At 36.4% G+C, this 14,675-nt stretch overlaps 1 protein-coding gene across 6 annotated transcripts in view; it reads right to left on the bottom strand.

Moving 5' to 3' along the window:
- The window catches only part of LOC128991417 (TATA-binding protein-associated factor 2N-like), a 56,501-nt gene that overhangs the window by 26,149 nt on the left and 15,677 nt on the right, over nucleotides 1–14,675 (bottom strand). For all 6 annotated transcript variants that reach the window (XM_054414274.1, XM_054414273.1, XM_054414276.1 and 3 more), the window contains exons 2-7: nucleotides 13,291–13,455; nucleotides 10,265–10,423; nucleotides 9,988–10,097; nucleotides 6,124–6,355; nucleotides 4,220–4,288; nucleotides 3,191–3,387 (exon numbers count right to left, since the gene is read on the bottom strand). In XM_054414274.1, the coding sequence (XP_054270249.1) occupies nucleotides 3,191–3,387; nucleotides 4,220–4,288; nucleotides 6,124–6,355; nucleotides 9,988–10,097; nucleotides 10,265–10,423; nucleotides 13,291–13,424 (901 nt within the window). In that variant the 5' untranslated portion in view covers nucleotides 13,425–13,455. The remainder of the gene's footprint in view (nucleotides 1–3,190; nucleotides 3,388–4,219; nucleotides 4,289–6,123; nucleotides 6,356–9,987; nucleotides 10,098–10,264; nucleotides 10,424–13,290; nucleotides 13,456–14,675) is intronic.

Raw genomic sequence — 14,675 nt, forward strand, 5'->3', positions numbered from 1 at the left:
ATTAGACTTGATAGATTCTGGATCGTTAAACTACTCAAGAAAAGTAGTAGAGACACTGTCGAGAAGTTTCTATGTAGATAACTGTATGGCAAGTTTTGATGACTTTTCAGATTTGAATCAATTTGTAGATCAAGCGACTTCTGTAATGAAAGATGCTAGATTCTGTCTTCGGAGTTGGGAGTACACAGAAATTCAGAGTTTCAAAAATGATTCTACCTTGACACCTATCTTAGGTTTAAATTGGAACAAAAATACTGACATGATTGAGTTGAATTTTGAAAACTTTGAGTTTAAAGAGCCTGAAATAGTCACAAAGAGATCTATTTTGTCTTTTGCTCACAAGTTGTTTGACCCCATAGGTATAACTTGTCCTGCCACACTCTTACCTAAGATATTGCTGCAGAAAACGTGGGAAAGTAAAATTGGATGGGATGACAAAGTTTCAGAAGAGATAAAAATTTAGTTTTTAGATTGGACAAAGCAACTTGAGATTTTTTCAAATTTGGAAATTCCAAGATATTTTGGAAATGAAATCGGAGGGAATATTTCTTGGACAGTTCACTGTTTTTGTGATGCAAGCCAGGACGCTTATGCGGCTGCAGTTTTCCTGAGGGGTGAATCTAATGGACTTGTCACAGTTCAATTAGTTCAAGCAAAGAGTATAGTTGCACCTGTCAAGAAGATGACTATTCCTCGACTGGAGTTATTGGCGGCTACTATTGGCGCTCGTCTAACTGACAACGTCTTAAAGAGTATGGGATTTGAAAATGTCAAAACATTTTATTGGACCGACTCAACCACCGTTTTGTCATGGATTCGTCGAGAAGATTACTGGGGAGTGTTTGTTTGGAACCGAGTAAAGGAAATAAGATCCCTTAGTAGCATCGAATCATGGAATCATGTTCCAGGCCATATGAATCCAGCTGATTTGCCGTCACGTGGATGTTCTCCTAAACAGCTAGTAGAGTCGAAATGGTGGGAGGGACCACAATGGCTAAGAAACTCATCAAACTTGTGGCCTAACCAAAACTTCAGTGATGATTGTGATGAGAAAGAAGTAAATTCTGAACTTAGGAAGATTAAATCAACTACAAAGATTATGATGAATTCAAAACCTGAACCAGATTGTTGGTATTACAGATATTTCTCCAGATTTGATAAAATCGTCAGATTGGTAGGCTGGATTTTGAGATTTTGTTCTAACACAAATATGTCTAATCAAAAGATCAGGAGAATTGTCGGTTGATGAATTGTTTAAGGCTCAAAATAAAGTGTTTAAACTTATTCAGAAAGACGCTTTCCATAGTATCAAGGATGAAAAATTGAGCTCATTGTGTCCGTTTGAAGACAGTGATGGCTTATTCAGGTTAAAAACGAAAATCACAGAGAGACCTGATAGTAGAAATTTTAATCTTCCCATAGTATTGCCGGGTAAACATCCTGTTGTTCACAGATACATACAATACAAACATGAAGAAAATTCACATGTTGGAGTCCAAGGATTGTTATCTATTCTCAGAGAAGAAGTTTGGATTATTAGTGGGAGAAGAACTGTAAAATCAGTTATTGACAAATGTGTCAAATGCAAGCGATATTGTGTTAAAAGTTTGGATACTGATCCAGTACCACTTCCTTCGCAACGGGTTCGAGATGCTTCTGTTTTTGAAGTCTGTGGAGTTGACTTAGCTGGACCTGTTTTCCTTCGAGATGGACAAAAAGCTTGGATTACATTATATACATGTGCAGTATACCGTGCCGTGCATTTGGAGTTAGTTACTTCATTATCGACTGAGTCATTCTTGCAAAGTTTGAGAAGATTCATTTCCAGACGGGGTCGACCAACAGTCTTGTTTGCAGACAACGGCACTAACTTCCGAGGAGCTTACAGTGCGTTGAAGCAAATCGATTGGAATAAGATTGTTGAGTACAGCACAATCAAACGTATAAAATGGAAATTCAACCCACCTGCCTCACCATGGTGGGGAGGCTGGTGGGAAAGACTCATAAGACTATTGAAACAGCTTCTTCGCAGAGTCTTAGGAAGAGCTAGTTTGACTTATGAAGAATTTTTGACCGTTTTGTGCAGTTGTGAATCTGTCATAAATAGTAGACCCTTGACTTACATTTCAGAAGACAGCCATGACATGGAAGTTTTGACGCCAGCTATGTTTTTGAATGGTACGAAGGAGTATGGAGTTATTGATTTGGACCAGATCAACTACACAAATTTGTCTCGACGTTGGAACTTTAAATTAAAATTAAAAGAAGATCTTGAAAAAAGATTTAGAAGCGAATATTTAAGTCAATTGGTGATGCATTCGAAGAAGAAGAAATCTCGTCAAGTGCAAGTTGGAGAAATTGTTTTACTTGGAAGCGACAATACCAAACGGATGGACTGGCCTTTGGCGAAGATTGAGAAGATACTTCCTGGAAAAGATGGCAACATACGTCTTGTGGAAATGAAAACATCAAAAGGAACAGTGCTGAGACCCATACAACATGTGTTTCCACTTGAATTGGTCCAGCAGAAAGACAATCAAGATGGTAATGAAACATTCGAAATGGAAGATGAACAAGTAGCTGAAGGTGTTGGTCGTGAACATGATCAACCTGTTTACACACAAAGAGGAAGAAAAATTATACCCCCACGAAGATACCTGAAGCGATAATAAATATTTTGACTTTACAAGTCAAAAGGTGGGAGAATGTTGGATATAGTATAGAAACATTTGATTTAAATAATCTATGGTTTATATTTTGTATTGTCTTTTCCAGCTGCTATGAAAATATGAACTTTTATAATTTTGAGACATATGATGTTTGAATGAATTGTTATGTTGTGATTACAGAAATAATTGTTTGGTAGCATTTTACTATGATTGAGTAACTTTTCTTTTGTGAATAATTAAATTATTTTCTGCTCATTACCGAGTCTATTTCTCTTTCCATTTTTGACTTTTAACACTACTATTTGACTCAAAAATACAAGACTGATCAGTTTTGATATAATAGGGAACTTTTTCTTTCATCATCCGAAATTGTCGAAGCGAGCTGAGTGGTATCATCATTACAGTCCTGCAGATTTTACTTTAATTTATACTACACAAAAAAAGGAGAAATTAAATTTTTGATTGTAGCACTTTTGGCGAGCAGCTCTTTAACTCATATTTTATTAGCTTGGTCTACTTACGTTTGCTGTAGCTGGAGTACGGGTCAGCAGCAGGTGGAGGGGCTGTACTGTAGCCTCCACCACTGGTGTTCTGATCATAGGAAGCAGTGTCATACCCTTGCTGTGAGTAGCCTCCGTAGCCTCCACCTTGAGAGTAGCTCTGAGACCCACCTCCGCCGTAGCCCTGAGACCCACCACCACCGTAGCTCTGGTACGACCTGAGGACATCAGATAATGTACAATGTCTCGCGCTAACAATCATCATGAGTATTAACAATCCTTAAAGATTAATTTCACAGTATTCTGTGAACATCTGAACCCAAAAACTTCAGAACTTGACAGAATATTTGGAGAGGATTTTGTTTTACTATTTGAAAAGAAATTTAAATTAATTGAATCTGTTCGGTTTCTAAATTTTAATATAATCAAATCACTTGAGGTTAAGAACATTGTATTGAACTTAAAGAACCCTAAGTTTCAAACATTTTAGAGAGAGAAATGTTTGTGGCGCAAGAAACACAAAACTTTACCATGCACACGTTAAATTGGAATATTTCACAGACACTAACAGTATTTTCAACCAAGGATAGATTTGGCGAAGAGTAAGAAACTCCCTTAGTTAGAAATGCTGTGGCAAGAACAAAATATTACAATGTTGTGTTTAGGGCTTCTTGTGCCATAATGGTCTCTTTCCCATTTCAAGTAAGCTTAACAGCAAAGAATGAAAATCTGTTAAACCTGTATGAAGTTATTTAAAATATTTTATAACAATTGAATTTATAGATAAAAAGTGTTGTTCAATATTTTTGCGGCATTCAATTTGACATTTATTCCCATCCTTAAGGATACCTTTGTACCCCACTTCTTTAGTACAAAAGAACATGGGTAAAGCTCATGAAGACCAGAGAAAAGACTGTTCAGGCAAGTATAGGGAACAATTTTTCATCATCCAAAGATGTCGAAGCGAGCTGAGTGGTGTCATCATAACAGTCTTTAGGTCTGTAGGTTAAATAGCGACTAAATAAATGTAGAAAAAAAAAAATTACGTACCCATAAGACGATGAGGGAGGAGCAGAATATGTATCCACTGGGGCAGGTTCATAGGGTGGGTATTGTTGTCTGAAAAAGCACAATATAATATTAATTATCAATCAATATTGATTGTCACAAATAAAAAAAATCTTTTTACACATCAGTTGAGGTAAACTTCGTCATACGAACATAAGAACTTCTGACGGCACTTCCAATCTCATCACTTGTGTTTCTTTGAGAAAGAGCTAACAGATTTTGTCAAAAGAGTTTTGTTAAGAAAATACAACTACAATATTCTGTAATTTATTTTGAAACAAAGTTGTTTTTTTTTGTTTTTTTTTTATTTCACAATGTTAAAGTCTTCAGTATTTCAAAGTTACCACAACAGTTAGAAACGGATTGATAAAGCATGTGAAAATTGTTAGCGTACAAACACAATCAGTCAAGGATTCATCGTCATTCTGCCAAAAATTAACATTCTGACGGCACTTCCAGTCTCATCATTTGTGTTGTAAACATTTCATGATATAGGCCTATTATTATGTGATGATGTAGACTTCAAAACAGACCCTCATTAAACCAACGACTTTACAATAGATTTACATTTTAAAATACAAATGAAAAATATACAGTATAAAATTTGTATTGTGTTCCCACCAATATGAAAACCTATAGTTCGGCCGCTTAGAAAACGACCTGCGCGCTAATGCTAAACCAATGCTGGAGGAGGTCGCTTTCTAAGCGGCCGAACTATAGTAAGGGAGTATAATGATTTGATAAAATTACTTCACTTTTGAAAATTAAAGGAAAAAGGTATTCTTTAACAGACATCTAATAGCCTTTCAAATTATTGATTTTAAAACTAGCCAAATGTTTGCTTGCTTCTGATATAAACCATTAAATCTGACAAAATACCTTATAGGGCTAGATTGTTTTTAATACTTTCAAAAGAGAAACTAATTTGTGCCAAGAGTAAAAAAGTTGGACTATTCAGAATAAATTATGGGAACAAGATTTCGTCATCCTCAAAAGTCGAAGAGAGCTGAGTAGTTTCATCATAACAGTCCATTAATAGAAATTTCATTGAAAGCATCAATATCAGCTTTGTTGAATAAATAAAATTATTCTCTTTTAACCCAATATTTGCATTTTTAGTCTACTTCAGCACACAGTACCTTAATAATTTTAAGTTCACTTATATGTAGCTGAACAGTCGAGTGCTAGTAACAATACATGCCACAGCACCAATTTATCCAGCATTTACTATCCACAGAATTGAACGCCTAGAACTACCAAAAACTAGTTCAGGAGCTGGTCTGTGGGAAACAATGTCTTTACGCCACTAAATTTTTTTTTTTATGAAATATTTTAAAATACCAAGAGGAGCAAACAGGTTTATTACAGTTTTATAAAATGTCAAGTAGGCTACATTATGGCAGTCTACAGGACTGTCAAAGTTTATTTTTGAGTAATTTCAAGAGCAATTTTACACATAAACCTTAAAACCTCTCCGGTTAACTCAGACGGGGCAGGGATTGTCAGCAACAATTGTTATTGGGTTCCTCAGAAGAGGGAGCCTGCATCACATCATAGTTACGAAGAGGTTCAATCGTTTTGAAACTGATCAATCTGCAGATTGATAAACCAGCAAAGTTTGCTACTGCTACAAAATGTTTCAGGCGATTTGAGTTTGTAGTGTGTTACATCTTTGATCAATTTTGTAGACGAAGGTATGAATTCCATCTTTATTCACCACGACAATTATAATTTTCTTTACTGAGCCAATTTACACTCAGGTAGGCAAAACATTAGTTGTGGAAGGTAAAGTTTGACATACACATACCAATTGTATCCCTCTTACATTAAATCATCATGTTACTTTTTAACAGCTAAACAACTAAGAAAATGGGATGTCTACTCACACAGGTGGGGGTTGTTGGTGGTATCCATTGGACGGGGGTCCGCTGTCGTACCTGCCTCGCTTGGCAGCCATGGGTGGTCCGCCAGACGGAGCTCCTCGCTTCATTCCCCCACTAGGAGGCCCCGCAGGGGGACCACTGGGGGGTCCTCTCTGGTAGCCGCCACCTCTGCCTCCTCTACCCATGGGACCTCCGCGATCCATACCTCGTCCTCCTCCCCTACCTGGGAATCCACCTACAAACATTTCAGATCAAATTAATATGAATGCATTTTTAAAAGAAAACTAGTAGGCTTGTAGGCCTATGTTCTACCAATCTAATGTGATAAGTGAATTGACCTTGCAAAACAATAAATGGACTAGATGAAATATGAATGTAATGGATGTAGGCTAACTAATTCAAGTTAAATACATTTGTTATTTTCCTGTACCTCTTTGCTGCACAGCAGTTTAAAAAATAACAAAACAGTTATACTGTTTACGTATTGTCAATAAGGCACAGTGAAATTAAAAACAATTATAACCTCAGGAGACTCCTTTAAAATATGACTAGGTTAATCACAGAACAATTTAAAAAATACTAGATTGGGCCTACTATTTTACTAGCTGTTCAGACTGCCAAGGGAACAAAGTATTTTCTTTCAGCACAATTTCTCAGTAATTAGTAATAAATACCAAGTCATCATTACAGCCAGATACTCTCACTAGAATATGCTGTAACTACAACCATAATGGATATAAATTATTTTCTTTCAAGAAAACCTTTGCATTCAGAGTTTCACAGTCCTAACTTATTTAACTTTTAATGATTTAAATTGAATGGTTGTATAGAATCAATAAGGCTATGCACGGAAGAAGTATAACACCGGAGGCTCTTAAAGATACATGACTAGGCCTACGTCAACTACACAACCATTTGAAAAGCAGGGTGTCTAGTTTATTTCCATAATAAAATTCAAGACTAATTCCAGACTTTTCAAGACTAATTCCAGATTTTTCAAGACTAGTTTTTTCAACAATTAGTGGGTGTTGATACTAAAATGTATCGATTCTCGATTCTTGATACCGATACCAATTTTTATAGCTTAACCAAATTTTCTGAATAATACTACACCAACCCCTGTCTTTGTCATAAAGTAGTACCTTATTATAATAATGTGTTTTCAAGTAAAGAAATAATGCAGCAATAAAAAGTTCTAACTAGCAAATTTGGTTTTTTTATCATGAAATCTTCCACGTACCGTACGTTTAGACATCATCATTGACTGCGGCGGTTACAGAAACGTGATCGTCGTCGTCTGCGATCACAGCAAAATCATGAACATTTCCCGCAGCCTTGTAGACATCAATGACATCATCGTCGTCTCCCGAGGTATCAGAAACGTCATCGTCATCGTCCGCGATCGTGGCAAAATCATGAACATTTCCCGCGGCCGTGTAGACATCATCGTCGTCTCCCACGGTCACAGAAACGTCATCGTCGTCTCCCGCGGTCACGGAGACGTCATCGTCATCTCCCGCGGTCATGGAAACGTCATCGTCATCTCCCGCGGTCACGGAAACGTCATCGTCGTCGTCCGCGATCGCGGCAAAATCATGAACATTTCCAGCGGCTGATTAGACATCACCGTCATCTCCCGCGGTCACGGAAACGTCAACGTCGTTGTCCGCGATCACGGCAAAATCATGAACATTTCCCGCGGCTGATTAGACATCACCGTCATCTCCCGCGGTCACGGAAACGTCATCGTCGTCGTCCGCGATCGCGGCAAAACATGAACATTTCCCGCGGCTGATTAGACATCACCGTCATCTCCCGCGGTCACGGAAACGTTATCGTCGTCGTCCGTGATCACGGCAAAATCATGAACCTTTCCCGCGGCCATGTAGGCATCATTGTCTCTCCCGCGGTCACGGGAGCGTCATCGTCGTCTCCCGCGGTCACGGAAACGTCATCGTAATCTCCCGCTGTCACAGAAACGTCGTCGTCCGCGATCGCGGCAAAATCATGAACATTTCCCGCGGCTGTTTAGACATCACCGTCATCTCCCGCGGTCACAGAAACGTTATCGTCGTCGTCCACTATCGCGGCAAAATTGTGAACATTTCCCGAGGCCGTGTAGACATCATCATTGGCTTTTGCGGTTACGTAAACGCAAGACGACAATCGCGGCAAAATCATGAAAATTCCCGACTTTGAAATCAAATTTAAGACTAAATCCCGACTTTTCAAGACTATTTTGAAATTCAATACTAATTCCCGACTTTCCCGATTTTCCCGACTACAAGACACCCTGGAAAAGCCAGTTTAAAGGACCAACTACAATTTCATCAGCTGTTCAGACTGCCAAGGGAACAAAGTATTTTGATTCAGCATTATTTGTCAGTTATGAGTAATGAATACCAAGTCATCATGACAGCTGAGAAACATAAATTGTTGAAAAATCAGTGGAATACAGAATTCTGTTCTGACTACAATAATTTAGGAAATTTGTAATTTAACATCAAAGCTTAATACAGTGGAACCTTGATAATAAGACCCTCGATAACACGTCACCCTTGGTAACAAGTGGCAATTTTAAATCCACTGGTATTAATTTTACCACTAATCACATGTTATTGCAAACCTTGATGAAACCTTAAATTGTTCAGTCTACTCAGTCTGGGCAGGGTTAGTCAGCAAATGTTTTGTAACGGGTTCCTCAGAAGAGGGAGCCTGCATCACATCATTGTAGACTTAGGGGTTTACATTATTGGTAAAAACATGTTGGTACTGTAGTTTAACAATGGCATTCTTATCAAGATGTGAAATAATGATAAAACTTTAAAAAATTTTCTTTAGATAATACATAGCCAAACATAATGTGTAGGCCTACTTTCTCAATTTGAGTTTTGTTTGGATTACATTTTACCTCTTATTATGTAGCCTACACAAAATCGGTGTAAAACTCAACAAATCAGGAAATCTACAGGGTTGGCACTAAATTTGGAAAACAAAATTCCCTGACTTTTCCAGACTGATACTTTACTTTTCCCAGGTATACCGCAAGTCGATATCGACTAATCAAATCAAGAAATATTAGAAGAAATGTAAATAGTTAACTTATTTATTCACTCCCAAATACAAAACTTGTTTTAAACTATGTACCTATTGATTCCTCCCCCGCACCAATAAATAACTATCGATATAAAAAAATGTGCATCGGTACTTATGACGTTCTTTTTGCCATTAGTCATCACCCGATAAAAACATGTTTAGGTGTAGAATGTACCATATCTGTAAAAAAGTAGTCTTTCAGGAGAAATTCAATAATATTTTCACAATTCCCTGACTTTTCCAGGTTTTCCCTGACCATACAAACCCTGATCTATGTAGGCACTACTCATGATCAAACACAATGAACCTACTTGAATATATCTCAGTGAATGAACAAGAAACGTGCATAGTCTGCATGTTTAATGCAACAGAGTTGTTATGTGCAAATGTTACTTTTTTGCATGAAAAATTAATAACTTACAAAAATTTTAACAAATCTGGTTATTCAGTAGGATTATGTTAGTTTCACATGAAATCAAACTGACTTATCATTACGAACATCATTATAACCAGAAAATTATGGGTACCATTTCTAACAATTAATTATTACCTCACAGCTCATTGCTGTAACTTGAACAATTTAAACTTACATGAAGTAGAGTTATCCTTATATCAATGTTAGAAAGTAAGTTATTCCAGTTATAATTTTGAGTGACTTCAGAAAATTGTTGGTCTAGGTTAACTTGACTAAAACTAAGATCTCTTTAAAAATTAGCATTTCAATTTGTGAAATTACTGCTGGATGTCTAATTTTATGTAAGGAAACGTTACCTCTGCCAAAGTTGCCTCTACCCCCCTCTCCACCTCCTCGTGGAGGCATGTTGTTGAAGTCTCCTCTGCCTCTCATTGGACCACCACGACCTCGGAAGAACCCATTTGGCCTGCAATTCAACACAATTACTGACACAGTTTAGAGATATAAAGGGGAAGGAAATATAATTTAGACACTAAATCACTCAGCAAGAGGCTAATTTAACATTCTTTTTTTCATGTCTATAGCTGGTTTACATGGATATAATGTTTACACAACACTACTGCCAATACTTGCCTTGTTGGACCGCCCCCGCCAAAGCTGCCTCTATCACCCATCCCTCCGCCACGGGGAGGTCCACCTCCACCTCTGGGAGGTCCACCACCTCTAGGAGGCATGCCTCGTCCTCCTCTAGGGGGACCCCCTCTCATCATGCCCCCTCCTCTTGGTCCACCTCTGCAAACATAGGTCACATTTAAATTTAATGTAACCAAAATTTTTAGTACAAATTTAACTTCAAAACGTGCCCTCACAGTTTTCCTCTGAGCGCTCATATTTTATGATTTCATTGCTTAGAATAAAACCTTTACCAGTCATCTCGTGTTTTAAAATTAATTCACTCTTCAAACGTTAAGAATCAACTGTTTCCCTCGACAAGGTACAAATCAGGCCACTAGGTCTGTTTGTGTTTTAAAGGGATTTGCTATACTCCCTCTTCTAATTCGGAAACAAATGATTGCATCCAAAGAGCGAGAAGGAGTTTTATTATTGAGAACAATGGTCTCAAGCTTAAATATAAATAAAACCTTTAAGAACAAACAAAATTTGAAAACGCCCGTATGATGTAGTTCTGTACATTTGTTAATTTTTTAAGTTATAAATATATTGGTACATCTCTGTAGGAATTGAAGATCAAGTTAAATGGTGAACAAGCTTATATTTTGATTTAAAATACTGAGGTAATATTCAAGTTTAAGATTGTTTCCCTCGACAAGGTACAAATCAGGCCATTAGGACAGTTTGTGTTTTAAAGGGATTTGCTATACTCCCACTTCTAATTCAAAAACAAATAATTGTAATCAAAGAGCGAGAAGGAGTTATTAGATATTAGTTTAGTTATAACGATAATAGAAATAAAACCTCATAGGTGGAAAAATAGAAAATACCTTTAACAATGTAAATCTGTACTTTTATGGATTAGTTCGTTGAAACTAGCTAAAACAAACGCCTCTTGGTTAACAGAACAAATGACGATTCCCCCATATTTGAGTTAAATGATGTTCAATTAACATATGATTATATAACGTCTTTCTAAAGTACAAATGAAGTTTACGATTGTTTCCCTCGACAAGGTACAAATCAGGTCAGTAGGCCAGTTTGTGTTTTTAAGGGATTTTTTGTACTCCCTCTTCTAATTCAGAGACAAATTATTGTAACCAAAGAGCGAGAAGGAGTTTTATGATTATATTATTAGTAATAATTAACAGTTAAATAGGCCTACGACTTTTTTTAATCTCAAAAGGTATTTTAAAATAATTGTTAGGGATGGTCAAGTTTCGAAATTTCAGGAAATTTTCGGGAAATTTTCAATCTCGTTACACGAGACGAGATTACTTTTTGGCCGAGATTTTTATCGAGACGAGAACAAAAAAAAAAAATTTAAAACGCCTGCAAAAAGTCAATGCAATACCCGCAATACAGGAGCGTGTTGTAGTTGCGTTTCCTTTCCGAAGGCGTTCTTATTTAATTAATTCTTTTAATGTAAATATTACTTTAATTCTTTTAATGTAAATATTACTTTAATTCTTTTAATGTTAATATTACTTTCATTATTTTAATAATATTACTTTAATAACATTTGAGAAGTTTTGTTAAGTGTAAGCAGTGTGAGGAATGTTTTATTACTATAAAAAAAGTCAAAACAAGTAACTATTTTATAAAAATTAATATTGCTTTTATTTTATGATTTATTTTATTTTAGGATAAGTTGAACTCTATCCTAACTGATATCACCATGTTTCCTAATCGTAGGCATTTTTAATAAGTTAGGCGTGATTAATAAAAAAATGTTATGCTGATGTTATTTAATGAAAGATTGTAAATATTCTTGCCTATTATTATTATTTTAGTATTTAAACAGTCATCTAACAATGTTACAAAATCAGGTAAAAATTTCGAACGTGCATTTCCCGTTGTGTATGAGAAGAGAAATCTCGTCTCGAAATTTTATAAGAAATAAAAAATCTCGTCTCGTCTTGTCTCGAACTAAAAATCCAATCTCGTCCATCCCTAATAATTGTTTTATAAAAAAAAACAAATGAAACAGGCATATTCATACATTGATTGGTTGGGTTATAAATATAGCTCAACAGTCGAGTGCTAGTTACAATAAATGCCACAGCACCAATTTATTCAGCATTGCTATCCACAGAATTGAACGCCTGAATTACCACAAAGTAATTCAGGAGCTGGTCTGTGGGAGAGAGTAAGAAATAAAATAAGAATATGTCCATACAATAGTTAATAAGAATTAGAATAATAACTAGAGACATATACCCAAGGTAGCTAGTTAAATTTTAAAACATTCTTAAAAGTTAATTTTTTTTGTGGATTTGGAAAAACGTAGTACAAAACATAACAAACCTGATGTGATCTTTTTAACAAATTACATGTAGCTGCAGAGTCGTGTAAATCAGCATAAAATGCTAAGTCACCTTCTCATACAGCATTGCTATCCACAGAATTGAACGCCAGAACTGTTAAAATACAATTCAGGAGCTGGTCTGTGGGCGTCTTAAATGTTAGGTATAGAGTTAAGTTAATACAGCCTACCTAACTGTAGGGAAAAATATTGATAAGCCTAACTTTACTTAGATTTTAACTACTTAGTGGTTTAAATTACCTTGTTACTGTCAAAAAACTATCCTTTGTAGTAAGTGAGACTACACCTTAAATTTGCTTTAATGTTTTAATAATTGAAAATAGAATACTACAAAAGACCAAACAAAGAAGTATTTGATACTAAAATGAACACATATGATGGACAACCAATTTAACTAGTGTGATGATTAATTAAACTTTCATATGGGTAATGGTAGCTTATTTGAACAAACAAATGTAAAAATGTCATAGTTGCAGCATAAAAATATATGTATGTCAGTATGTCACTCCCGACAAGGTGCAGGAAACTTAACAAAGAGTCCTGGGTTTTAAGGAGCGTTTACTTTAGTCCATCTTCAATTCAGAAACAAAATAACAAAATATCATAACCGAAGAGCGAGATGGACAGTCAAGCACTATAACCGAGCATCTATGTTACTGACCTGCCACGCATGTCACCTCCTCCCATGAAGCCTCCCCTTCCTCCTCTTGGTGGTCCGCCGCGTCCCATCGGCCCACCACGGCCAGGAGGACCTCCTCTACCACGAAAACCACCTCCACGAGGTGGTCCGTCCATTTTGTTTTGTGGTTAAACTGTCTGCTCTCAACTATTAACAAAACATAGCAAAACTTCAGACACTTAATTTTTAAATAAAACCTGCCAATGCTGTTGGTTTTTTTAAGCAGTTCCTTTCATTTACATTTGCTACAGAGCTTATCAGAATTATCACAGTCGATCACAGACAATCAGTTGTCCCTATCTACTAAAATAGTGATTTGTCATCACATAAGCTCTCACATTAAATAGAAGTTGAAAATTATTTATGGACGTTATTAAACAGGGCCTCAATAAAACATAATTATATTTGCATATCTTAGATGGAATAAAGGCAGAATCGCAGCAGCAACACAGGAAGCCTCAAGTTAACAGAGCAGGGACACCTCAGTGATATTCCCTCCAATTTTTTACTGAGTTAAGTTAGCCTCTACTAATCACGAAAAGTTTGAGTGATCAAGCACCAAATCAGAAAATCAAGTCAGCATTTACCTACCTAAGCTGTGATTGCATAGTTTGTTTTACTGAAAATGTTATCTCCCCTTATTAAACAGTGGAACCTCAATAACGGGCCTTGATAACAAGTGACATCAATTTTCAAACAGGCCTACCCTTGACTATTATATTACCTACAAAAAAAAAGTTATATTGCAAACCTCTACGTCAACCTCAACTAAAAGTCCCATTTGGTAATCCCTACAAGTCACTTGTTATCAAGAGTTTAAAAATTGAAAACTTTAAAAACTTGATAAACATTAATTTGAATACATGCCCTGTAAAAAAAATTCTCATTCAAACATACTACATCAAAATTTGAATCATCCAAAAATAAGTGTAGGGCCTACATCATACAGCTTTTTATGAGACCAGCCTGAACATTTAAGTGCATGATAAATAAAATGCATTTTTTATACAAATCAAAATGACACCCGGTCAGTTTGTGAGTGTGGTAAAATTCTGATCATTTCCCGCGGCCGTGTAAGTTATAACACTCTTCCGTGGTCGCGGCAATATTCTGATCATTAATGGTGGCTGTGTGGAAATCATTAACGTCTCCCGTGACATCATCATTGCCTGTTGTGGTCATGGCAAAATCCTCGTGACATTGTTGTCTCTTACGGCCACAACAAAATCCCAAACACGCCCTGCGGTACGAATACTCTGTCTTCCGCGATCACAACAAAACTATTGGCAAATACTGCGGGCACAATTGCCGTAAATAAATTCACGCATTAATCTCGGTTTTTTTTTCAGTTCAAAACAATTAAGCGT

Source organism: Macrosteles quadrilineatus, unplaced genomic scaffold (assembly GCF_028750875.1).
Source record: "Macrosteles quadrilineatus isolate MER2022 unplaced genomic scaffold, UCM_ALF_1.0 Scaffold_4__1_contigs__length_99947679, whole genome shotgun sequence".
Classification (NCBI taxonomy): Eukaryota; Metazoa; Arthropoda; class Insecta; order Hemiptera; family Cicadellidae; genus Macrosteles; species Macrosteles quadrilineatus.